Source organism: Staurois parvus, unplaced genomic scaffold (assembly GCF_062004578.1).
Source record: "Staurois parvus isolate SC_StPar_1 unplaced genomic scaffold, SC_StPar_1.0 ptg000498l, whole genome shotgun sequence".
NCBI lineage: Eukaryota > Metazoa > Chordata > Amphibia > Anura > Ranidae > Staurois > Staurois parvus.
The window spans coordinates 284,204-311,941 of NW_028318294.1; the positions used below are offsets into that span (position 1 = coordinate 284,204).

At 43.5% G+C, this 27,738-nt stretch overlaps 1 protein-coding gene across 1 annotated transcript; it reads right to left on the minus strand.

Moving 5' to 3' along the window:
* Positions 1-2,111: 2,111 nt before the first annotated feature.
* Positions 2,112-27,184, minus strand: LOC149452057 (uncharacterized). Its single transcript, XM_089689779.1, has 8 exons — positions 26,877-27,184; positions 20,165-21,062; positions 15,509-15,681; positions 14,481-14,565; positions 13,082-13,314; positions 8,269-8,463; positions 6,075-6,300; positions 2,112-2,730 (listed from the first exon to the last, which is right to left on the minus strand). Exons 1-8 carry the CDS (start codon positions 27,096-27,098, stop codon positions 2,192-2,194), a joined length of 2,571 nt encoding a protein of 856 aa, XP_089545905.1. The 5' UTR covers positions 27,099-27,184; the 3' UTR covers positions 2,112-2,191.
* Between the last annotated feature and the right edge of the window lie 554 nt (positions 27,185-27,738).

Consider the following 27,738-nt stretch of genomic DNA (forward strand, 5'->3'; position numbering starts at 1 on the left):
CCTTTTATACGGGCTCACAGAAGCATACCATACGGTTATCATTTAAAGGAAACCAGTAAGAGAAATTATGAAAGTGTCAATTTCCAAGCTCTTCATTTGAAAATGCTGGCGCTTGTTCTAAAGGCTTTGATACTTTGAGTCCTTGAATGAGGACAGTTATGCAGATTACTAGTTCTATACTGTAAAAAAAAAAAAAAAAAAAAAAACCCGCTGCCAGATATAAAAGGAAAAGCAGATGGCAAAAAAACCAACTGGACAAATTGGGCACAACCATCAATAAAAAAAATTGCCATGCTAAATATATAGAAAATAAAAATCCTGTGCAAGTCAATATGGAAATTCCATTGTTACTGTTTCCTGAGATAGTGAAACTTCTATCAACGCCATTCTGTTATCCACATCGCCATAGGAATAACACCAGAGATAAACAGCACGTTCTCCCATCACCTTCACATCGCTTCCAGTGTGAAAGAATACTCATAAATAGCATGTAAAAGAAGCAAGGGTGCTTACATAGCGTAAAGCCATGTTTATTAAAACCAAAATGTAACTACCGTATTTTTCGCTCCATAAGACACACTTTTTTCCCCCAAAAAAGGGAAAATGTCAGTGCGTCTTATGGAGCGGCTGGTCCGGTATTTCCACCGCTGTCATGTCAGAATACCGGGCCGGCCGCTCAGCTCTGCAGCAGGACCTTACCTGTTCCTCTATCCAGCGGCGCACTGTCTTCCCGGCTTCTGTAGTGTGGGCGTTCGGCTTGACAGCCGAGTGCCCAGTGCGCATGCGCAAGAAGCGCTGCGCTTTGTGAATGGTAAGGCGGCATCTGGGACACATGACAGGTTCCAGAAGCCGCCGGACCAATCACAAAGCGCAGCGCTTCTCGCTCATGCGCACTGGGCACTGTCAAGCCCAGCGCCCACACTACAGAAGCCGGGAAGACAGCGCGCCGCTGGATAGAGGAACAGGTCAATTCCCGCTGCAGAGCGGACACTAACCAAAGAACAACTCCGCGGAAGTAAGAGCGGATACCTGTCAAATTCCGGTACCTGCCCCCCCCCCCCTCCCCAAAGGTCAGCAGTCATCTCCTGTACTGTCCGCAGTCTCCGGTCATCTCCTGTGCTGTGTCCGCAGTCTCCGGTCATCTCCTGTGCTGTGTCCGCAGTCTCCGGTCATCTCCTGTGCTGTGTCCGCAGTCTCCGGTCATCTCCTGTGCTGTGTCCGCAGTCTCCGGTCATCTCCTGTGCTGTGTCCGCAGTCTCCGGTCATCCCCTGTGCTGTGTCCGCAGTCTCCGGTCATCCCCTGTGCTGTGTCCGCAGTCTCCGGTCATCCCCTGTGCTGTGTCCGCAGTCTCCGGTCATCTGTACTATATCTGCAGTCCATTGGTTCAGAATATTTTTTTTCCCTGTTTTCTGCCTCTAAAACCTAGGTGCGTCTTATGGTCAGGTGCGTCTTATGGAGCGAAAAATACGGTACTCACATTCATATAAAATGTTAAAAACATTGAACATGTATAATACCAATCCCAGGAATCGGCTGCAGTTGTTTCCTTGGAATTCACTGCGTAAGGAGTTTAAGCTCTGCCCTACGGGTATCGTCACAAATGACGTCGGGTGCCCTGACAAAGTAATTGGTGACAAAATGAACAGTGCAGAGCCTACACTCATTACATCATCATGCAGAGAATTACAGGGAAACAACTGCAGCTGATTCCCAGGATTGGTATTATGCATATTCAATTACTTTTTATCACTGACTGTTTTCATTAGTTTGGACACTTAGTCTTGAGTCATTTCTGTTACACTTGCACAGGATTTATTTTCATAGATTACTAGTTCTGTTTGCCCTTGGACTTTGTTTTCTGAGTGCTTGTTCCTTGTCAGTTAATTAGAAAGGACTGACGTTAAAGGCAGCAAAGCACCCAGCGTTTACAGAAGGCTGGATGTTTTTTTTGTTTGACAGCACCTTGTGATCTTAGGGCCTAAGAAAATAGCCCATGTCACACAGCCCACATTGAAGGGTCAATGGACTTTGAGATGCAAATGCAGTGTGCTTTTGACAGTAACTTGCAACACTTAGACTTGGGGGAGAGACATTCTGACAAAAACAATAATACATTTATAAATTTATATTTTTAACAAATACATAAATAGGTTCACCAGCCATTGCAAGCAGTGCAGTGTTTGGATGGAACTAGTTAGCTAGATGAAAATAGCCTGGAGGAATTGTAGAAAAGGGATCACCGCTGGGAGTTCTGCGGCTTTTATTCCTGGGGTCTCTCATTTGTGGAAGACCCTCTATGATCCTGGTAGTTCTCTCCCTCCTCTCATACATCTGTGCTCCTTCATTGATAGTGCTGGCTGTGAAATGATGCTCATTCATATAAGCAATGGTTTCATCCCGCTTGCGGCTCACATAACCTTTTAGCACGGTGTTGTAGGGATTGTCTTTTGCATCGGGCTGGAGTGTCTTGTATTTGAATTCCTTCCTGGTGATGACTGGTAGCAGGAACTGGCCTGTGCTGCTTTTGATGACATCATCATCTCCGTCAGGACAGCCCAAGGTGAGAGCCAGGAGCTGATCAGGAATAGACACCATGTCAGAGCCAGACACCTTGTCTACATATTCACAGTGTTTCCGTCGTACTTCAACCACATCCCTGAGGGACTGTTCCCGCCTCTCCTCCAAGTCCACCACTATGCGGTGAGGGTAGTTCTGACCCAATACTATACCTGTGCAGAAATCATAAAATGTGTAAGACTATAAAGCTAATTTGGAACCAAAATATAAACATTACCTAATAAGCATGTACAAGTCTGAATAACATTTTTTTTAACCACTTGCCCTCCAGAGGATTTACCCGCCTTCTTGACCAGGCAATTGTTTGCCATACGGGTCTGCGTTACTTTAACTGACAATTGCGTGATCATGCAATGCTGCATTCAAATTAAATTTATGCCTTTTTTCCCCACAAATAGAGCTTTCTTTCGGTGGTATTTGATTGCCTCTGCATTTTTAATTTTTTGTACTATAAAAAAAAAAAAAAAAAAGACCGCCAATTTTGAGTAAAAAAACAATATTTTTGACTTTTTGCAATTAAACATGTCCAGTAAAAGAATTTTAAAAATACAAATTTCGTCATAAATTTAGGCCAAAATGTATTCTGTTCCATGTCTTTGCTAAAAAAAAAATCCCAATACGTGTAAATTAATTGGTTTACGTGAAAGTTATAGCATTTACAAATGGCGGTATATATACTGGAATATTTTTTTTTCATATATACTAGTAATGGCAGCGATCAACGACTTATAGCAGGACTGTGATGGGCATTCTGACAATGGGGGAGAACGGACTGTCGATGACAACCCCAGTGACACCAATACAGTGATCAGTGCTAATAAAAAGCACTGACACTGTACTAATGGAACTGGGCAGGAAGGAGTTAACATGAGGGGAGATCAAAGGGTTAACTGTGTGCTGTTTTACTGTGTGCTGTGTGTGTTTCACTGTAAGCACATTGCTTTGTATGGCTCTGCTAGCTGACAGGGGAAAGATCTGTATTGTTTACATACAGGTCTCTCCCCCGTCCGTGACACATGGTGATCGCCGGGTGGTGGTGGGGAATCACTGGCCGGGACCCGGTGATCGACAGGTGAGGCTGCCAATGGCGTTGCGGGTAGGACGCGCTCGTCCCCTGCCCAGAGATGCAAAATCACGTGTGTGTGTGTGTGTGTGTGTATACACGCCACCATCAAACCCGCCCCACAGGCCAGAGTACTTGGTGTCATTCTGGACTCCAACCTATCCTTCCAGCCCCAAGTCCAATCTTTAACAAGCTCGTGCAGACTCCAGCTCCACAACATCGCCACAATCCGCACGTTCCTAACCCCAGAAACCACTAAACCGCTCATCCACTCCCTCATCATATCACGACTCGATTACTGCAACTCCCTCCTCACTGGCCTGCCTCGCCGCTGGCTATCCCCGCTTCAGTCGATCCTGAATACGGCTGCCAGACTCATTCACCTTTCCAACTGCTCTGTTTCCGCCACCCCCCTCTGCCAATCCCTCCACTGGCTTCCGATTGCGCAACGGATCAAATTCAAAATCCTAACACTGACGTACAAATCTGTCCACCATACTGCCCCGAACTACATCACTGACCTAATATCCAAGTACCGCCCAGCACGCACACTCCGCTCCTCACAAGACCTCCTTCTCTCTAGTTCCCTGGTCTCCTCCTCCCACGCCCGCCTCCAGGACTTCTCCAGGGTGTCACGCATCCTCTGGAACTCCCTGCCCCAACCCATCAGATTATCACCTACTCTCCTCTCCTTTAGGCGCACCCTAAAAACCCACCTCTTCAGGGAAGCCTACCTCACCCCGTGCTAACTTGCCGACCTCCTCCACTCTTCCTACCACTCCATCCCCCACAGCTATCTCCTCCTGTGCCACCATCCCCTCCCTCCTAGATTGTAAGCTCGAAAGAGCAGGGCCCTCGATCCCCTCATGTTTTGCATTGTATTGGTATTGTTCTGTCACATGTTCTGTCTCCCTTTGTAATGTACAGCGCTGAGCGAACTATTGGCACTTTATAAATACTGTATAATAATAAATATATATATATATATATATATATATATATATATATATATATACACACACACACACACACACGTGAATTTGCGCACCTATTTTGCGTAGTATTTCTGCTATGGGGTCGCAGGGAAAGTGGTTAACAAAATTATGTATGCTGCTATTGTTGACCTTTACTTTTGAAAATGCTAGTTGCCTGGCTGTTACCCTAATTCAACTAGCCCTGTGAAAGCCTTGACTTTCAGAAAGCCGAAACTTGTACAGGAAGTTTAGTTTGTTCTGGTGGCAGGAAGGAAAATACTTTTGCTAGTAAGGGTGAAGTTCAGCTCTGCATTCAATTTTGCAAGTCTTATCCTGAGCACCTTGAACATATCCTTGCTACCAGTAGAGGGAGCCTCAGCATAAGACATTTTGTCAATCTGTAGAACAGATTTTATAGCTGCAATGTGATGCAGTTGAATACATTTCTTTTTGTAAAGCATGTATTTAATGCATCCACCTTTGTGGCCTTATTTTTTCCAGTATGCTAAGCAGAAATGTATATAGTCTGGCTTGTTTGTCCTAACATGTATCTAAAACCAAACATAGTATATTGCACCTTACAGATCTTGGTATAGTGGCTGCATTCATTTTCCTTTTTTCAAGCTTCTTTTACTTTATTTTCACCTGATAATTCTACAAATAAAACACACTTTCTGTCCCTCTGTGCCTACGTTACTCCTTCATGACATCTATGGAGGGAGGCATGGTTGTCACCCTAGGCTGATCTTCTGATATCGACTACAAACATGTCCATATCTCTTCCTGTACAATGCATGGGGGGGGGGGCAGAGCAATTGGTTGTTTACGAAAGATAGCTAGCGACAAGGACACTGCATTTCTGCTGAGATCGACATGTCTTTTTTCCAAGCTAAGAACATTTTCAGCAAGTACAGAAAATACAACAAACGCAGCCAGAACATCTCAAGGACTGTACGCTGCGATATATTGCATTCTTACTTTTGGGTTTATTTATCCTTTACAGAAGAACTAAAGACTAAAAATAAAAAAATTGAAAACAAGCAGGCTCTTTATTGCAGAAGAGACACACAATGTCTTTTCTGCATAAAAACACTTACCTGCCTCTTTACAGTCCTCTGTAGAATGTATGTTGAGCTGTGCATACACAGATCACTTTACATTCTGACACAGTGCCTATGTGCTGGGATGGCTGCACCCCTGTGCATGTGCACATCAGTGATATCATCCTTCGCTGACCAATAAAGATGAGTGAAGACCGGCACCTGGGGGGGGGCATAGATAGTTGGAGGATAGGGGAATATTCCTGCCTTTAATTCCACTTTAAGATTCTAATCAGCTCAATACACAGTAGTATGCAGAGAGTAGTGTGGTACTGGATGGTGGGGAGGATAAAAAAAATAAATGCCATTTACAGATGATTAAAAGTGCTTCAACTGACAGATTAAATCTATGTACCCACCAGCTCGTCTGAGTTGAGATGGAGGACATTTCCAGGGCTTGTGAATGTATTCATCAGGCAGCCCAGCCAGTTCTGGACACCACTTCCTCACATAGGAGCCATAGGGGTCACAGGTCATGGCAGCATCTACAGGATGCATAACAAAATTCCAGTGGTCTAGTCCGGACATTCCTCCATTCTGCCACATCATGGCATTGATAGCAACATCTGCATCCACAAGAGTGTCCTGGCAACAGAATCACAAATATTCATTACACATTATCTTAAAGCCCAACTGAACTTCGTGGTATTCATCATTTGTGCTTGACTGGTACTATTTAAATCCCGATATTTACTGGATTTTATTTTCTTTTATATGGCCTTGAGCAAGTGAAAGCTCAACATTCCACATCCTTTTGTTTTGATGCATCAGGAATGTATTTAACTGTTTTAGGCCTCATTCACACCATACAAGCAAAATAACTGATGGAAACTGACGAAGATTCCACTTGTAGAGACATCAGTTTTCATGCACATTTCAATGAGTTTTATAGACATTGCAGATTCCTGCGTAGAAAAAAATCTGCACATGATACCAATGTTGTGGTGTGAACAGGGCACATAGAGAACAACTGATTTAGTTGTGCCCTTGCAGAACGCATGCAGAAAAGCTGACGTCTCTGTTCCATGGTGTGAATGAGCCCTAAAGCGGTTGTAAGCCCCAGACGTAAAATATGAAAAAAGAACCCTCAGCCTTTACAAGCACTTTAAGAAATACTTGTTTCTTAATTCAGACAACTATTTGCGCCGGCGTACAGCAAATTCAGGTAGTTCTTACTACTCTTGCTTTAAGAACCTGTTGGTATGGCAGTGACAGATTCTTAAAGAATTACTAAATTATTCAGATTAGGAAACTGGCAGAAATTAAGACGAGCTCTGAGCTGGCGTATGGAAGTATTCCCGTACAGAGAGTGGGCCATGCCTGTCCTGACCTTGCTCTATCCTGACCCCATTCAGCTGTTGGCTGGGAGAGTCCCTGGCTGAAATTAAAATATAAATAAAGGGCCCAGGGATACTAGTGATATCATTACGACATTACCTATATTTGGGAAATGACTTGTCACTCAACAAGAAACTAGCTCCAATCAGGGCCGCATTGATATAATTGGCAGTGGGCAGGTTGAAAGCCTCTATTGGTCTGACTAGTGGGTATGGATGCACCCATTGCCGTGCGCAGTCAATCAAAAGTAGAACAGACTTGATGAGGAACTAGCCTCTTACTTCCCATTCAGGCTCCCCAAACCTCATCAACAATGCACCTGTCCTGATGATGGGTGTAGCAGACAGGGAGGGTGGGAGAACACTGAGGAAGGATTGTTCAGTAGGGATACACCGACATTAAGGGTGTCTAGGTCTATGAATTACCACTGGTATCTTCAAGCAGCATTTTCTGCTTTGAAGACACTTCGGGACCGCTGACCTTCTAGGACTTTCAGGTATTGGAGTGAGCAGGTTAACAGGAGAACTTACATAGCAATAATAAAAAAAAAAAGAAAAAAAAAAAACAAACAATGTGCAGACACTGGACCTGAGGGAACATTGAAAATGAATGTAGAGCGGTTCACCTGGCAAGCATACATAATAGGCTCTTTGTTGAAAGCAATATAGAAGGGTTATTCTGTAGATACATCAAGAAGTAGAATACTGCAAACACCAAATCCAGAAGGAACCACAAGTGAAGAGAATTTGAAAGAGTTTCATACACTCTTTATTAGGAATACTTCCCAATATTCAACTACTCCCACTAAAGTGTGTTTAACACCTAGGTAAAATCCCTCCATTTGTGGTTCCTTTTGGATTTGGCACTTGCACTCTCCACTTCTCAACTTACATGATCATAGGACCACTTTGAGAATTTAGATGATACAGATACAGTTAGAAATGTGTAATCACACTTCAACAAGAAGCTATAAAAAGGTATTATTGTGTGTTGGAGAGCTAGTGCATTATTTTATTGTATTTATTTTATCCGTGCATTTTTTCTGTTTATTTTAACTTATTATGGAGGGCTGGCTATGTTCTGCTGTTCAAAAAGAAGCAGTGCTGGGTGGTCAGCAGGAAAATTAACTGATTGGCTCTTTTCTAAATTCAAATAATTGAAATAGGCAATCATCATAGGCACTAATGGTGAAATGAGTGTGTTACTGCTGTTTACCTGGAACCATCTGTAGCCATGGATCCAATGTAAGTGAAGATAAGCCACAAGGAAAGAGGCCACTACATGTCTAGCGTAATTGCACATCCAGCCGGTGAGCCAGAGCTCTCTCATGGCAGCATCTACCAGAGGGTATCCAGTCATCCCTTTCTGCCAGGCTTGTAGATGGCTCAGATCACTGCTCCAGCGCTGACTCTGGAATAAAAACAATTATTATATCACTGAGAAATGTAAATCAGTAATACGGCTATATAGCTTAGTCTGTTAAAGGAAGAACAATTTAAAGGATAAAAAAAAGATAAAAAGGTTCTGGCATCTTTGAGCACAGGAAGGTTAATATTTCATGCGGGGTTAGTGCTGATGTAAAGCTAAACTGTCAGCTGCAATGATGGGGTCTTGTAATATAACGGAAAACTCATACAAATGAGCGCAGAGAGGCCACTCCAGGTGGAAACATGTGAACAGTTAATCATGAGCTCACCACTGCTGCCTTGTTAATCATATGCATGATAAAGAGAACTGGAAAAAAAGGCGCTGTGGAAAATGCTCTCAGACAAGCACCTTAGTGGAGGTGCATCTTTATTGGGTGAGATAAAGTAGCAAGTATAATAAAATTAACCAGCCTGAAGTGGACAGTGTGATTCCAATGGACGGCCCGTCCGCTCTGAGGGGAGCTGAGATCAAAGAATGCTCCTGTCGACTTCAAATCACGTGGTGTCAGCGTACCAGCGTCCTGGGTGGTGTCACCATGGCAAACGAAGGCAGTGTCCGGCGTTGGCTTCAGCTGGGAGCATATGTGGGGTTACCAAGACGACATGTTTCGCGCAGTTGCGCTTTGTCAAGTCAGTTTTTCCAGTTCTCTTGTAATATAACATTCACACATTATGGAAGAGAATGCTCAGTACCATTGCTCTGTTCTCTGCTGTCATACTCTCTGCTGTCTATTTTGGATCCCACATCTTCCCTCAGCCATTGTGAGCCCACTAATGTTAGCTCTATTCTCAGCATGTTGTAGATGCCAAGAATGTATACTTTTGATGAAAGCACTACAACTGACCGCACTGGTGTTAACTAGGGCCATTGGAATACAGTGGGTATGAAAAAGAATCCCCCCCCCCCACCAATCACATTTTGTTGCTTTGCAGTCTGAAATGAAGACAGATACAGTTTTTGTTTTATTCAGCTGTATTTAACATCCAATTGAAAGATATAACGCTTACATGTCAGAAATAAATGACATTATTTGCAGAACTGCTCAAGTTCAGTTAAATTTGATGGACATATTTTCAATGAGGTTTAAATCTGGGCTCTGACTAGGTTATGCAAGGACATTCAATTGTTTTCTCCTTCAACCACTGTGTGCTCATTGTTGCTTTGTGCTTTGGGTCATTGTCATGTTGGAAGGTAAAACTTCTTCCCATCGACAACTTTCTAGCAGAGAGCAGCAGATTTTCCTTTACTGTAGGAATGGCATTATTTGAATGGGGAGCTGTATTGGATTTCTGCCAGACATATTGTTTAGTGTTGAGGCCAAATAATTCAATTTTAGACTCCTCTGACCAGAACACCTTTTTCCATGTGGCCTCAGAATCTTCAAGGTGCGTTTTGAAAAAAACGCAGTCGTGACTGCATGTGGCGTTTCTTGAGGAGTGTCTTTTTTCTTGCAACCCTTCCATACAAGCCACATTTGTGATATTGTTGTCACATGCACACAATGACCACTCTGTCATAAATTCCTGCAACTGCTTCAGAGTTGCTGTAGGCCTCTTGGTAGCCTCTCTGACCCGTTTCCTCCTGGCTCTTTCATCCAGTTTGGAGCGATGTCCTGATCAAGGGGAGGGTCTGTGTTGTAATAATAAAAATGCTACTTTAAACAAAAATCTCCCACAATGTGAAAAACAATAAATAAAACCACAAAATTGTCCAAAATCAAGCAATAGTGTCCAAGATAAAGTCAATATGCAAAAAAATCACACACTTGTGTCCTCAAAAAATTATAGTCATAAATGGTGATTCCAAAAACAATCCAGGTGCCTGAGCCTTCCAAATGGCTCTCACGACCAATGTAACCTCAAAAAAAGAAAATTTACATAGTGCATTATCCTTAATAAACCAATGCATAAATAATACACTGTGTAAAAATAAATACACTGTGTAAAAACACGTGACCTCTATTGCCTTGCATTGGAAGTCCAATACTGTACCCTTGACCTCCGTTTTACACAGAATTGATACTGTAATGCTCATGGAACGCATTCACTATACCCTACTGGATAAGATGCACTTATTTGATAAAAAATGGGAGTCATGGAGGGATTATAGACACTTATTGCATGATTAATAACATTCCCAGTGAAAGTTGAATGGCATATACGGTTGACAGATGTATCATTTAACCTAACTCATCGTTTACACATTTCATGTGCTTGCTATTTAATTTTTTTTTCTATTCCTTTTCTTTCTTACGTTAATATACTTTTCTGTAATGTACTATTCAAAAGTGCCTTGTTTTTGCTGAAAGTTTTATTTGAAAATGTACTGTTGTTTTACAGTCTACTTTTATACAATAAAATCGTTTGTAAACAAAAAAAAAAAAAAAAAAACACGTGACCACTCTTAGTGAAAAAGTGAATGGATGTGTAAACCGTGACAGTGAATCACTCTCATTGCAAAAGAAAAACATTTCTATTTTTGTAAGGAATGGATACCCCTACCAAAATAAAATAATATTCACGCCTTAATACCACCAGGGTATGATACAATTCCACAGATAGCCCTCCTGGGAAAAGATCTTTAGGATGTCATCAGAGCCTTAAATGTACAACTCCTTGATGTCATCTGGGTTAGTAAGCATGAATATTCCACATTCCTCCTGATACCATGCTCCACCGATGTAACAATATATGAAGAAAGATATAGTATAATACCGCAAAACACCTTTAAAATACACTTTATTTCTGTGCTTACATCACAACAGCTTTTAAAACGCCTCGTTATCCATATACCAAACCTCTGTGTAGTTCAGGAAACATCCACGAGTGTTTGATAGGATTTTGCCCTTTTCCAAAATGGCCGCTGCTCCACTTCCGTTTCTGCCGTGTGCGTCTGACGTCACTTCCCTTGACGCGTTTCGTCAGCAAACTTAATCAGAAGGGTCTGTGTTGTACCAAACATCTTCCACTTCTTAATAACAAACTTCATTGTGCTTCTAGGCATTGATAAAGCCTTTGAAAATTGTTGTTGTATCCATCTCTTGACTTATGCCTGCCCACAATTTTAGCCTAGAGATCTTTTGACATTGCGTTGCCACCTATAGTTGATTGTTTGCTTCAGTTGCACTACCTAGTACTGAAATGCTCCAGGAAAGCTCTTTCATGCTGAGCTAATCAAAATGACCACAGATGGCACGGCTTTGTGTGCCATTGAGAAGGCGATTAGCTACACCTGAGTTTACAAATCATTTTTACGAGGGGGTGATCCTTTTTTCCAGCTCAGTAATTCTGTTTTTTTATTTTTTTCTGACATGTTGGTGTTCTATCTTTCACTTGGACGTTAAAGGTTGCACGGAAAAAACAAAAACTGTGTCTGTCTTCATTTCAGTCTGCAAAGCAATAAAATGTGATTATTTTAAAGGGCTGATTCTTTTCTTTACCCACTGTACATGGCAAGCACTGTGCAAGCAGTCTGAATGCAGTTTAAAACCACACTGGAAAGCATCTGATGTGAACCAGCCCTTCTGACTAATTTAAAGGCTACAGGGAGGGCTAAAATTATGGGGAAGTAGAGTATAACGCATCATTGTAGAGGCCAGGAGTTCAGAATAAAAAAAAAAAAAGCAAACAAAAGAATGAAGTAAATTATTTTGTTTCTGTAGAATATCCTTAAGGCTAGGTTCACGTGTGCAGGTGGTGCCGCTGCGGATCCGCACAACAATGTGGCCGCACCACCCACACAGAAGCATGCGGACCTGCGGGTGCTATTAATTCTAATGGCACGCCGCCCGCACTGGAAATCGCAACCGCACTGGGAACTGAGGTTCCCGTGCAGGCTGCGGTTTTCAAAGAAGTGCAGGGACTTCTTCCCTGCGTGTCCCGGACACGGGAGTCCATTCAAATGAATGGGCTCTCGTGCCCACGCAAAACGCGGCCTGCAGGAATGCGGATATGTGAACTGGGGGTAAAGGGTAACTGAGGATTAGGGTGTGGCTGGAGTACTCTCCAAATTGTGCAGATCTGCACTTATATCTGACTTTGCCTTGTTCATGCTGTCTTCTAAGAAGCTTCTTCCGCTCCTGGCATCTTCTTTCTTCAGCAATTAAGTGACCAATGATGATGGAACTCCCGTGCATGGAGTTGCACCTTCCCAATAATCAACTCAAATCTTCCCCATCTGTAAGATGGCGAGAGCACACAATGTACTGTGCATATGCAGCAGTCAGTGTTCGCTTAAAATCATTGCTAGCAAAAAGAGAAGATTTTACTTGTCAGAGTAAACATTTAATGTCTCTTCTGCCGAAAAAAATCTCTGCTCGACGATGTTTTTTGTTTTGTTTTTTTGCCTTCATTTCTACTTTAAAGCCTCTTCTGTGCAAGCACCTATCTTTGACCAAAGGGGAATATAAAAGGAGCAGGGCCCTCCTAACCCTCTTGTATTGAACTGTATCATTGCTGTATTGTCTCCCGTTACATTGTAAAGCGCTGAGCAAACTGTTGGCGCTATATAAATCCTGTATAATAATAATCCTCACCATAATTGCTGTTGACAGACATGCACTGGGAGAGGTTAGGTTCACATTTTGATAACAATCATGTACCTTGTATGCAGGCCTGACAGGTTCCACATGCATGTCTGGAAAGAGGACGAGCAACCAGTAAGCCAGGTCCCGCCAGGCCAGCTTTCTTAGGAACTTGGGCACACTTTTTTTGGTAAAATATGCTTCATGCAGCACTGTCTTCGGGCTAATCTGACCAAAGTGGAGATATGGGGAAATGTGGCTAGTGTATGGTTTATCTGCTCTCCCAGACTCTTTATCATAGTGTTTTATGCCTGGAAATAAAAAAAAAAAAAAGTTAATTTTATTACATCTGAAGCAACAGGTCACACAAGTAATCTACTGACATATCTGTTGTTGGTTTTTTGGGGTAAGATATATTCCCATAAAAATATAACCCTTAAGTTTGACCTATGACCTTTACCAGCTTCTCTGGAGGGAGGGTGGGGGCAAAGTAAAAAATGAAACTGGCATGGATCTTTAGTTTTCTGTCCCAGTATTTTGCTGCTCATACATTGCATAGCTGAGGTTTTGCCACTGAAAAGGTTAGACTCAAACATTTTATGGTAATCCATCATCAGAAGTGAACTGAAGTTATTGTTAGGTTTAGGATTAACCACTTGACCTCAGAAAGATTTATCCCCCTTCCTGACCAGGCCATTTCTTGCGATACGGCAGTGCCGTTACTTGCGGTCATGCAACGCTGTACATAAATTAAATTTATGTAATTTTTTTCCACACAGAGTTTTCTTTTGCTGGTATTTGATCACCACTGCATTTTTTATGCTATAAACAAAAAAAGACCGACAATTTTGAAAGAAAAAAAAATTCCTAGATTGTAAGCTTGAAAGAGCAGGGCCCTCAATCCCCTCATGTTTTGCATTGTATTGGTATTGTTCTGTCGCATGTTCTGTCCCCCTTTGTAATGTACAGCGCTGAGCGAACCATTGGCGCTTTATAAATACTGTATAATAATAATAAAAAATTTTTTTTTTTTTTTACTGGATAGGTTTAATAGCAAAAAGTCAAAAATATTTTTTTTATAGTGCAAAAAATAAAAAACGCACAAGCGATCAAATACCACCGAAAGAAAGCTCAATTCGTGGGAAAAAAAGGATGGAAATTTAAATTGGGAGCAGCATTGCATGACTGCGTAATTGTCAGTTAAAATAACGCAGCGCCGTAATGCAAAAAATGGCCTGGTCAGGAAGGGGGGGGGGGGTATCTGGAGGGCAAGTGGTTAAGGTACAAAACTAGCTCAGGAACCCAAAGAACAGAAAAAAGTTCAATGAACACATCTCGCCTTCTTTTAAAACTCCCCCTAACCAGATTTTCTGGGCAGAGACCAGCTTTTACAATGCCAAAGAAAATCCCAAGATTTCTAACTGACCTATACTATGTGTATTTATATGTATTAAGAGTATCAAGAAAATGTTCTTGCCATTGTCAAGGAAATTTCCTAAACAAGTATAAGCTCCATCTTCACTGAAGTCCCAGGATTTCCTGATAGTTGCTGCCCAGTCTACCTGTAGAAACACAAATGACACTATTCAAGTTTCACAGAGGTCTGAATGGTTATGTTGCTCGAGAAACTGTCAAATTATTACTAATACTAGTAACTATTACTATTATTACTTCCTTTGAACAACATATATAATGTAGCTGGAATCACATTATAAACACTTTGATTTTTATATATCTCACGTCTTAATTTTTTTTGCATCACTCTTCTAAACATAATAAATGGAGCGGTTGCTGCTCCTAATTAAGAAAAGGGATGTAAGTTAATTAGAAGCAATTAGGTCTCTTTTCTCCTGTGTCTGTGACAGGTAGCACAGAGAACAGAAAGCTGGAGCTGCATGCTCTGATCTCTCTGTTGTCCCCTCTCCTCTGCTCACAGTGGGAGAGAGAAGGAATGTTGTTAACCCTGGAGGCTCTGCTCATGTAGCGTAATCACTGCACGAGCAGAGAAAGAGATGTGAGCGGTCTACTGACATCCCATACAACAAGGTAGGATCTGGCAGGAATATGTGGCAGTTTTCTATATGGCTAATTAGGGGCAGACCTGTGCTAGTTTCTAATTCACCCCGAAATAGAAACTGGTAAGGGTGCCGCAGATAGACCGAAAATAGGTCTATCTGCTTAATTCATGTGGTGCAAGCCACACCTGACAATTTCCTGCACCATTATATTGGTGCAGAAAGCATAGTTAGTTCCCCAGATTGTATTTTTGTGAATGGTAAAGCAAGAGAGAAGGGGAGGGAAGTAGGCATAACACCCCCAAACTAGTGTCTGTCTGTCATAGCCACCTCTCCAATGCATCAGGAACCCAGAAGTACAGCTCTCATGGTAATTTTTAAGGTGCAGTTGCATAGCAGCGTTGAAAAAAAACATCGAGGCATTTAAAAGTACAAAAATCACATTGCCCTTGTAGAAAAAAATATATATATACGAAATCTGTTAATTTACCACGGTGCCATCCTTCCTTCGAGGCATTTTTGCCAAGTTCAGTCTCTCCAGTTCCATTGATTCAGGCCAGCATGATGGGAGAGGAAGGCTTGTGGGAGCATCCAGAGGGTCACCTATTAGAGAAGAGTAGTTTCTTTCACAGCAGCTCATAAAATGGCTCACAGAGCCAATACCTGGAAAATAAGAAAAACAAAATTTTTATCTTAACTAAGAGTTAACTAATTAAAAAAAAAAAAAAAAAAAAACACTGAACATGACCTGAACGAAAAGGTTCCAAATGCAACAACAGTACAGAAGTATTTGCAAGTACCTGTGTTAGTCTACAAATCAATCCCTTTCTCTTTGTGAGGCCCACTGAACAATAGGGTCCTGGCTGTACAGGGGGGCAAGGACTTGTTTGCAAGCCAAGATTAAGCTTCACCCTTACTGACAACAAGCACCACCCTCTGTATTTCAACCATCAAGTGCCAGATTCTGTCCTGCCAGCTAAAGCACTGTCATTTGACTGTTGAATGACAGGAGGTTTAACCACTTCCTGTCCGGACACTTTCACCCCCTTCCTGTCCAGGGAAATTTTCAGCTTTCAGCGCTATCACACTTTGAATGACAATTGCGCGGTCATGCAATACTGTACCCATATGAATTTTTTACCAATTTTTTGAGACAGATAAAGATTTATTTTGGTGGTATTTATTCACCGCTGGGATTTTTATTTTTTTTACTATGTAAATGAAAAAGTCCAAAAATTTTTTTAAAAAAGTGTTTTTTTTAATAAAATTTTGCAAATAAATAATATTTCATCATAAATCTTGGTCAAAATGTATTCCGTTATTTTTTTAGTAAAAAAAAAATCCAAATTAGTTTATAACCAAAAATTATAATTTTTAAACATTTTTTTTTACATTTTTATTTTTTTTTATATTATTATTTTTTATTTTACATACTGTCACCCTAGCAGTACAGTGTCACCATGGTGACACTGTACTACTTGTGGGGGGTGATGAAGATTTTTTTTTTTTTTTTTTACACTGATTGCTTTTACACCCATATAGGATGTAAAAGCAATCATTTCTCTTTCTCTCTGTGTGCATTCTTGCAGTCATTGAGAAGTACTGAGTGAGCTGTGATTGGTCACAGCTTGTCACATGGTACAAGGCTGTTGTGAATAGCCTTGTACCATGTGACCTCTGTGATCATTCACAGATTTCACACGTAGTAAGCAATGATGTCACAAGTGACATCTTGCTTACTACTTTGCATGTGATCACTGATTCGCCAATCAGTGATCACATGATCGGGACCTCGTACAGAGGTCCTGTCCGACGATTGGTGTTTCACTGTGTCTGGAGGACACAGCGGGCACCAGATCGCGGTGCTGCGCGCTCCCAGGGAGCACGCACAGCTAGAAAAGGCAGGTGCCATTTATGAACGGCAACCCGCCTCTGGACTGCCACCGTCCTGCCGTTTATAAACAGCAGGCGGACGGCAAGAGGTTAATTAATGCTCAATGTGCAGCCTGTTCTTAGGACCAAAAGGGCTCCACAGAGACAGACCGGGCCAGACACCTATAGAAAGTAGGATTCTGGAGCTATATTGGTGGGACAAGTCTACAGATTTGAAGCTATATGGAATATATATATGGAGTACTGTCCGTGATACTTTTTTTTATTTGCACTAACAAACAATTTTAAGGACAAGCTTTCGGGGAGTGTCCCCTTCTTCAGGTCAAAGCAGTACTGATCACAAAGGGTTAGAAGAGATGTTTTGGAGTTGGAAGGAAAAAAAAAAGGAGAACAGATAAGATAAGACACAGCAAAAGCAAAGTCTGGGGAGGGGGGAGACTACACTCACATAGGCAGTGATGCTTGAGGTGATAAAACTGTTGGATAATGAGCAGGGGCGGACTGACAACTCATGGGGCCCCCCGGGCAATAGGGGATCATGGGGCCCCTGTGTCCTTGCCCAAACTCAAAAAAGCCAATGAAAAAGGTACCAGGGGCATCTCATGGGGCCCCCTACTGACCCCGGGCCCTCGGGCAGTGCCAGAGTTTCCAAATGGTCAGTCCGCTCCTGATAATGAGTGAGGAATCCCATGTCCAAATTCAGGCCCTTATCTCTTGTGTCAAATAGAATTATATCTCTGATCATACAGCTGCACCTCCAGTAATGTTGTATACCTTATCCAGTGCAGAAAATGTAACAAAGGATCCTATGTTGGCGAAACAGGACAGAAGTTACAAACAAGGATGAATTTGCACAGACATACCATCAAGGAACATAAAGAAGATGACTTTTGCACACCTGTGGGACACCATTTCGCACAACCAGGCCACACAATGGGAGACCTCAATATTTTAGTTCTTAATAGGAAATTTCAAATCCATCAAGGAAAGAAAAGCTTTTGAACTAAGGATGATAATTCTTATGCAGCATCCCCCGCCCCCTCCCCCCAGCCTTGGCTCCCTGGGGACTCTCCCTTCTCATAGGCTGATACAGCAGTGGGAGCCATTGGCTCTCATTGCTGTCAATCACAGCTAGAAAGCCAGCTAGAAAGGGGGCAGGGCTGAGCAAGCTGCTTCTAGGGAGCTTGGGTACCCCCATAGCAAGATGCTTGTTATGGGGGCACTCAGCAGGAGAGAAGAGACAGGAGCTCTAGTGGGGGACCTAAGAAGAGGATCAGGGCTGCTCCATGCAAAACCACTGCACAGAGCAGGTAAGTATGACATTTTTTTTTTGTTTCTTTTTTAAACTTGTCTTTAATATCACTTAAAGGTATAATAGCTTTGGTCTTTTTTTTAATGTTTGACCCTTTACAATCTGATCCTTTATGTTAAGTTTTCATTATTAGTCATCATGACATGGAGCAATCCTAATCAATTAGGGTACTTCTGCCTTCTACTTAATAAACTACAACAAATATTCCCTTCGATTTCTTCCTACTCTTGGTAATAGACACGTATGCTTGTGTGGGGGTGTGTAAGGTGGGGGGCAAGAACACAGGAGTTAGTCACAGTTCTTTGAACAATAAAATAAAGTGGGCTCTGTGAATCCCAGCAAGCACTGTAATTTTCACTTTTCTAAAGAGGTTTTTTTTTATTATACTAGAAGCAGACTGGCACCAATACCAATTACCATAGTGATGAATGATCTATATTTAACACAGAGTATGAAATGTAAAGGCATGCTTCACACTATGAAATCAGAATAGTATTCAGAAAGGAATGAACCAGAAGAAGGAGTCCCTTACTATGATTTTTTAACTATTGTAATCCTGGTGCTGTTTAAGTCCTGGTTCACACTGATGCGAATCTGATGTGTTTTAGAATGCATAGATTCGCATGTCAAGGTAGATAACGTGGCTTTCTATGGAGGTCGTTCACATTTATGTGTTCCAAACACAATGTGATTTCCAAAAGCGTCCTGTGCCTGCTTGGTGTGATGCAGTGAATAGCACATTTACTTTGAGCTTTACCATTCCTCTATTTAGCATAAAAGTGGCACTAATGTGATACTTTAACCACTTGAGGTCCACAAGGTTTTACCCCCTTCATGACAATCAAGCCATTTTTAGCAGTATGCTACTTTAACTGGTAATTGAGTGGTCATGCAACACTGTACCCAAAATTGCGCAACGGATCAAATTCAAAATCCTAACGCTGACGTACAAAGCTGTCCACCATACTGCCCGATCTACATCACTGACCTAATATCCAAGTACCACCCAACACGCACACTCCGCTCCTCACAAGACCTCCTTCTCTCTAGTTCCCTGGTCTCCTCCTCCCATGCCCGCCTCCAGGACTTCTCCAGGGTGTCACCCATCCTCTGGAACTCCCTGCCCCAACCCATCAGATTTTCACCTACTCTCCTCTCCTTTAGGCGCACCCTGAAAACCCATCTCTTCAGGGAAGCCTACCCCACCCCCTGCTAACTTGCTGACCTCCTCCACTCTTCCTACCACTCCATCCCCCACAGCTATCTCCTCCTGTGCCACCATCACCTCCCTCCTCGAAAGAGCAGGGCCCTCAATCCCCTCACGTTTTGCATTGTATTGGTATTGTATCCATGTTTACTTTTTGTATACCCCAAACTTCTCTTTTAGGCAGAATATTAAAAAGTCCAACCAAAAGCTTTTTCACTGCACGGGACAACTGCTCTATTTGTATGGGTGAGGAAAAAGCTTATACTCCCCCGATGCGTCATTCACTGGAAAACTGTGCTCCCCCGCGGTCCAGTAGTGGACTGTTCCTGATCTATGGAGCTTGCTCTGAGCTTGATGGCATCAGGAACAGTCCACAACTCAAACCACTGGAGCACAGGGGAGCCAGAACAGTCTTGTGCTGTAAGGACTGGAGGATTAGGTAAGTATCTCCTTTATCCTCCCCCCTTGAAAAAAAATGAGCGGTTAATCCATGCAGTGCAGGCACAGCCCCACTGCATGGGAAAACGTTTCTTTTTTTTTTTTAATAGGAATGTGTTAAACATTAGTGTGATCAGGCTCTGATGGAAGCAGCTACTCTTTGCTTACACATACTAGTTCAGGGCAGTTCAAATTAACATAATTGCATTTTCAGTTCCCCCAACTAGTGAACAGCTCATTGTCCAGGGAATGTCTGCTTTCATCATAGTCCAGACAGAATTTTGCTTTATCCTTACCTCTTAGTCCAACACCCTCTGTACTGACTGAATACGGTTCATAGAGGCAGTATGAATGGTATTTTGTGAACATCGCTCCGTGTTTCTTTAATGTCTCTGATATAAGATCATCTCTGTCCTTTAACCAAGGCTCATATACTGCATTCACTAGGACGGTGCCTGCCCCCGTCTCCTGCACAAGGCGTACAAGTTCATCAGCACAAGAATCATTCACTCGAAAAACTATGTGGCTGCCATAGCTCTGTGCCAGAGCCAGATTGAGGTTGAACAGAGCATGGTGAAGCCAGTATTTGGTAGCACCACCAGTGGCCAGTGTGTAGTTCTGACCCATCTCCTCACCCAAACTCCACAGGAAGGCAGGAATGATGGGAGCTCCAAGCTCCAAGGCAGCAATTAAAGCTGGATTATCATGGAGTCGGAGGTCTCTTCTAAACCAAACTACCACTGGTTTCACTAATACTGGATTTTTTGGAACCGATGAGTTTTTCTTTCTTCGGCCTCGTCTGCTCCTTTTCATCTTGTCCGCCTTGGTGATCGGGGACATGATTTTAAAAACATCTCTTCCATCACAGTTTAGAACACAATCTTCAGGTTCTGGTTGGCCAGTATACAAGTTGTCCAAGTGGTCTGCAGTGTGAAGCTTTGAAAGATTTTTGGAAAGCTCTATAGTGGTCAAGTCATCATGGGTGTTCTTGCATTTGGCATTAGTTGAGGGTTTTTGGTCACCATTGCTGTTTAGGACCGTTGATTTTTTAGCAGCTTCTGCAAACGAGATACTAGAATTGGAGATAGGATCCTGAATCGTGCAGCTGGGGCCAGCAGAAGATGGGGCTTCCTGAAGAGATAATGCTATTGCAATCTGAAGCTCCTCCTCATAGGTCGGCAAGTCAGAAGGCATCTATGGGGAATAAGTAAAGAATCATTAAAGCAGAACTGCAACCAACATGTTATATAACTATCCTCAATGCACGGTTTAATTGGGCAACTATGTGGCAAATGAGGTTTAATGTAGATAAATGTAAAGGTGATGCACTTGGGGGCTAAGAATATGCATGCATCATACATACTAGGGGGGGTACATCTGAGGGAATCAATGGTGGAGAAGGATCTGGGGGTTCTGGTAGATCACAACCTTAATAATGGCATGCAATGCCAAGCTGCGGTCTCTAAAGCGAGCAAAATCCTCTCTTGTATTAAAAGAGGTATAGACTCCAGAGAGAGAGATATCATATTACCCCGGTACAAATCATTAGTAACACCTCATCTGGAATATTCAGTTTAGTTTTGGGCACCAATTCACAAAAAGAACATTGGGGAACTGGAGAAAGCACAGAGAAGGGCAACCAAACTGATAAGAGGCATGGAGGAGCTCAGCTATGAAGAAAGATTAGAAGAACTGAATTTATTCTCTCTTGAGAAGAGGAGATTAAGGGGGGATATGATCACCATGTATAATACATAAGGGGGGATATGATCACCAAGTATAATACATAAGGGGGGATATGATCTCCATGTATAATACATAAGGGGGGATATGATCACCATGTATAATACATAAGGGGGGATATGATCTCCATGTATAAATACATCAGTAGTTCATATAGTGAGCTCGGTGTAGAGTTATTCACCCTGAGGTCATCACAGAGGACAAGGGGGCACTCTTTACGTCTGGAGGAAAAGGATACCCCCTGCCACTCTGGCAGTCAGAACCACCACCAAATACTACCTATTCAAGTTCATAGGATCCGGCCGCAATCACTCTGCAGCAGTGCGCAATGCACCACATTGTGGGGTTAGCACAGGTGGTGAGGAAGCAACATATAAACTCCCAAGTTGTCAGTCAAATGCCACTGAAACATGGTCCATCACAGTACATACAGCCACGTGTCTAAATGGGGCCTTACATGAAGCTTCCGAGAAGTTCCATATGCACTACCATACAGGGGCGGACTGACCATTTGGAAACTCGGGCACTGCCCGAGGGCCCGGGGTCAGTAGGGGGCCCCGTGAGATGCCCCTGGTACCTTTTTCATAGGCTTTTTTGAGTTTGGGCAAGGACACAGGGGCCCCATAAGTTGTCAGTCTGCCCCTGCTATCATACACAATCATGTGTAACAGATCAGTCATAATATTGATTGTCGGTTATTAGCTCCATCAGTCGACGTTTATTAGGCTAGGTTCACATCTGTGCGGGTGGTGCCGCTGCGGATCCGCACGAAAATCCATGCAACCACACCACCCGCACAGAGAAATGCAGACCCGCGGGCGGGTGCTATTAGTTCTAATGGCACGCCGCCCGCACTGGAAAACGCAACCGTACTGGGAACCGAGGTTCCCGTGCGGGCTGCGTTTTCAGAAGTGCAGGGACTTCTTCCCCTCATGTCACAGGAGTCCATTCAAATGAATGGGCTCTCGTGCCCACACAAAACGTGGCCCACACGGCCGCATATATGTGAACCAGGGCTTAGTCAACATACACAGCTGATCATCTTGCATGTGCTTAAGACCAACCATTGTTCGATTTTGTCAAACTGTGCTGAAATAAGCAAAAACATTTTCATGGGTGACCAAAAGTGGCTGTGTGCCCCTTCCTGGTCATAAAGATTGATCAAAACAAACTTTTCAAACTCCATACTGATCAAAAGATCAGCGACATTTACCACAGCACCAAATTTCTTTATAGAGTACAGGTATCTATATAGCACCGATCAATTTACACATTGCTTTGCATATTGTACTTTCACATCAGTCCCTGGTCCTAGGGAGCGTATAATGTACGGCCCCAACCTCACATACAAAGGACAATGTAGACAAGAATCTCTGAAGGATGAGGTGGAGAGTATGACATCATCACCCTGCCTCCAATCACAGCATGTTTTGCATTCAGAAAACGCACAGCCTTCTCTCAATGGCACCCATGCTGAACAGACAACCTCTTGTGTTCACAATGCATCAGGCCAGCCGTTCAGCATGGGACCTGGAAGCAACTGGAGATCACTGGAGAAGTAGTGTCTACTTTAGTGATTTCCAGCTTCCAGAGGCATAATGTATACTAGAATATGTACAGCGCCTTGAAAAAGTATTCATACCCCTTGAAATTTTCCACATTTTCTTATGGTGTATCCAAAAACATAAATATATTTTATTGGGATCTTATGTGATAGACCAACACAAAGTGGCACATAATTGTGAAGTGGAAGGAAAATGATAAACGGTTTACAACATTTTTTACAATTAAATATGTGAGAATTGTGGCCTGCATTTGTTTTCAGCCCCCCCCCCCCCCAAGTCAATACTTTGTAGGACCCCCTTTGGCTGCAATTCCAGCTGCAAGTCTTTTTGGGGATGTCTCTACCAGCTTTGCACTTCTAGAGAGGGACATTTCTGCCCATTCTTCTTTGCAGAATAGCTCAAGCTCTGTCAGATTGGATGGAGAGCGTCTGTGAACAGCAATTTTCAAGTCTTGCCACAGATTCTCAATTGGATTTAGGTCTGGACTGTGACTGGGCCATTCTAACACATGAATATGCTTTGATCTAAACCATTCCATTGTAGCTCTAGCTGTATGTTTAGGGACGTTGTCCTGCTGGAAGGTGAACCTCCGCCTGTCTTTTGCAGACTTGAACAGATTTTCTTCTAAGATTGCTCTGTATTTGGCTCCATCTATCTTTCCAACTCTGACCAGCTTTCCTGTACCTGCTGAAGAAAAGCATGCTGCCACCACCATGTTTCACAGTGGGGATGGTGTGTTCAGGTTGATGTGCAGTATTAGTTTTCCGCACACAGCGTTTTGCTTTTAGGCCAAAAAGTTCTGAGCAGAGCGCCTTCTTCCACATGTTTGCTGTGTCCCCCACATGGCTTGTCGAAAAACTTCAATTGGGACTTCTTATTGCTTACTTTCAGCAAAGACTTTCTTCTTGCCACTCTTCCATAAAGGCCAGATTTGTGGAGTGCACGACTGATAGTTGTCCTGTGGACAGATTCTCCCACCTGAGCTGTAGATCTCTGCAGCTCCTCCAGAGTTATCAGTGGCCTCTTGGCTGCTTCTCTGATTAACCACTTCATGCCGGCACCTCCCGGCCCTTTAAGAGTTTCAGAAGCAGAGAGGCGGGTGGGGTTTTAGGGTCATGTGACTGCCATGATTCGCCATCTTGGCGGTCACATGATTGGAAAAGGTCCCGATCTAAAGGGGAGATCGGGACCTTTCCGTGAGTCACGGACATATGTGCTGGGAGCGAGCAAAGCGCACACTCTCAGCACATATGTAATTTCTAATTGCACGCAATTATGTGGCCACTCGGAGTCAAGGGGTTAATGCTCTCCTTGCCCGTCCTGTCAGTTTAGGTGGACGGACATGTTTTGGTAGGTTTGCTGTTGTGCCATACTCTTTCCATTTTCTGATGATGGATTGAACAGTGCTCCGTGAGATGTTCAAAGCTTGGGAAATGTTTTCATAACCTAACTCTACTTTAAACTTCCCCACAATTTTATCCCTGACCTGTATGTGTTCCTTGGCCTTCAAGATGCTGTTTCGTCACTAATGTTCTCTAAGGGCTCGTTCACACTTGGCTGTTTTACCACTGCTTGCCAAACGCCCCTATAGCGTTTGGCAAGCGTTGGTCCGGCGTTTGCGGAGCGTTTTTTAACGCTCGGCAAATGCTCCGCCAACGCCGCATGCGCGGTTTAGCGGAGGTTGCTAGGTGTTTGCTGAGCGTTAAAAACGCCCCACAAATGCCTATAATGCAGTTTGAATGGTGTTACCACTCCGCAAACGCCCCGCAACCACGTCGCAACCGCACCACAAACGCCGGCCGTTTGTGGAGCGGCACCATAGACTAGAATAGGAGGCTTCAACGCCTCCTGACTCAACCAGAGGCGTCTGTTTTGCCGCGACGCTAACGCTCCCGTTAGAACAGCACCATGTGCTGTAATGTGCAGAATTTGCAGAGGCGTTTGGGAAGCGGTAAAAATGCTTCCCAAACGCCTCTCTGCCGCCTGCACACAACGCTAGTGTGAACGTAGCCTAACAAACCCCAGAGGGCTTCACAGAACCGCTGTATTTATACTGAGATTAAATTACACACAGGTGGACTCTATTTACTAATTAGGTGACTTCTGAAGGCAATTGGTTCCACTAGATTGTAGTTAGGGGTATCAGAGTAAAGGGGGCTGAATACAAATGCACACCACACTTTTCAGATATTTGTAAAAAATGTTGAAATCCATTTATCATTTTCCTTCCACTTCACAATTATGTGCCACTTTGTATTGGTCCATCACATAAAATGCCAATAAAATATATTTACGTTTTTGGTTGTAACATGACAAAATGTGGAAACTGTCAAGGGGTATGAATACTTTTTCAAGCCACTCTAACTATGTAGAACGAAACCACGATGAATACTATAATATGTAACCATGTATAATGTGACTACAATGTATACTGTGAAGTATAATAGAATGTACAATACAGCCACGCCTAGATTTATTCTTTAACCCTTTGGTGCCGATGCCTCCCAGCCCATTACGGGATTTGTGACGCCAGGAGAGGGGGGGGGGGGTTTAAGGTCATGTAACCATCGTGATTGGCTGTCACAACGGTCACATGATCAGAAAGCTCCTGACCTCAAGTAGCGATTGGGACCTTTTTATGAGGTGTCAGTAAATGTGCCAGGATCACGCAGTGCTCGTGCTCTCGGCAAATCCTTTGTTCGCATTGGGTACGCACATATGTGGCCCCTCGGAGCCAAGGCCCAGCCCCTGAGAGGCTGCATATTTTCGTGCGCTCGGCACCAACAGGTTAAAGCAGAACTTAACTCTAAAGGGAAATTCTGCTGATGCTCCCCCCTCCCCCCCTTCCTCTTACACTTTTAGGAATTTTTTTTTTGGGATGGGGGGAGCAAGTACCTATTTCTGCAGGTGATCCCACTGGAAGCCCCCCATTTACAACCTGCTAGGACAAGTCACAGGTCCCAGGAGGCTGCAGGGTCATTTACAGGGCACAGGACTTTGTTTTAAAACAGGTAATGAGGAGATGACATGACACCCCCTCACCGCCTATCAAACACCCTCTGAAAAAGCAGTCCACCATGGATCACTCTTCAGAGGGTGATGCCGGTGTAAAATATGTCATAAGTGCTCGTTTACACTAACAATTGAGGGGCAGTAAAATTCTGCAGATGAGCCATGTTTTTACCTACCCCCAGCTGCTCCTTCCTTTGGCTGCAGAGGCAGTGGCCGGGGGTGTACACATGTGTTGCTTTGAGGCAGCGGCAGGAATTAGACCCCCCTTTTACTTTTAGCGGGTGTAGTGGCTGCTGAGCACAACACATTCAAATGAATAGGGTCACTCTGCAACTGCCTCGAAACTAAGCGCAATGCACATGGTTGCAGCATGCTAGTGTGGCAATCAAGGGGTTAAAGTAGGTGGTGAGGAGGTGATACAAGCTGCCTGTCAAAAGCTCTATGAAGGGCAACCCACACTCAGATCACTCTTCAGAGACCAAAGCACGTGTGAATAGGGACAAAGCGTGAGATTGACCTTCCTTTGTGGAATCTCCTCCCACTTCCTGTTGTGTCTCTGGAACAGGAAGTGAAGGGAAATGTCCTCAATAGGGGACACACTGCAAAATCCATCAATAAATAGCCTGGCAGGGGGTGATGAACCCTTCCCCCACTCCAGCAGTTAAAGTGTTACCCTTGGGGGAGTCACCTGGAGGAAGTATTCGCGTTGGATGTCCATGATCCGACTATACAGGGCGGGGTGGCCGTGTCTCAGGCTGTGGAGGAGGGCAGGTAGGTGTCGGTAGGTCCTGTGCTCCCCCAGGGTGGACACCAGCACACAGAAGAACTCCTCCGCCCCGATCTCCCCCTCCACCAGCTGCCGCTTCATGTCACTAATGTCCGGTAATAGCGGAAGGCCGGGGCTCTCCATTGTCCTCTATGGCCGCTCTGCTCTTCTTCTTCCTCCCGGTTATACAACCACCGGCAAACTCTTTCATAACCACACCGACCTCTCAACTTTCCCCTCCGAACCAAAACAAAGTACCGCGCATGCTCACTGCTCACTACGGGGGCACGTCCGCCATCTTTATTAAGGGAATTAGCTCTATGCAACCTGACAACTACAAATCCCATGAGCCTCACTCATGGCAGGACAAGTCGTTCAGAGACTTTTTTTTTTTACCCAGTGTATATAATATTGTGATAGCTGATAACTCAAACCACATAGTGCCAGTGTTGTGTATTAACTCCTTGTGTACGCAAATATGGGGCCTCTCAGCGGCTTGGCCTTGGTCCCGAGGGGCCAATGTAAACAAAACATATAGCTAGGCACATTTACTGGCGCCTCACGGAAAGGTCTCGATTGCTAGTTGCAGTTGGGAGCTTTCTGATCATGTGACCGCCTTGAGAGCCAATCATGGCAAGTGAAGAGATGGACACTGCTCAACCAATCCCAGGAGTCCAATGTTGGCTATAGTAAAAAGTATACCTTATGGCATCGCTCCAAGCTATGGATGGAAGGAAAAGGATCACCCCACTGGCAAGTGAGAAGAGGGGAGCCATGAGCCTGA

Excerpts from the sequence above, each read along its gene's own strand:
- LOC149452057 (XM_089689779.1), bottom strand. The coding sequence starts at position 27,098 with ATGGAGAGCCCCGGCCTTCCGCTATTACCGGACATTAGTGACATGAAG. Across the intron at positions 14,566-15,508 it reads GAAGGAAGGATGGCACCGTG|GTAGACTGGGCAGCAACTAT; the intron begins GTAAATTAACAG and ends GTGTTTCTACAG. Across the intron at positions 6,301-8,268 it reads ATGGCTACAGATGGTTCCAG|GACACTCTTGTGGATGCAGA; the intron begins GTAAACAGCAGT and ends TTCTGTTGCCAG.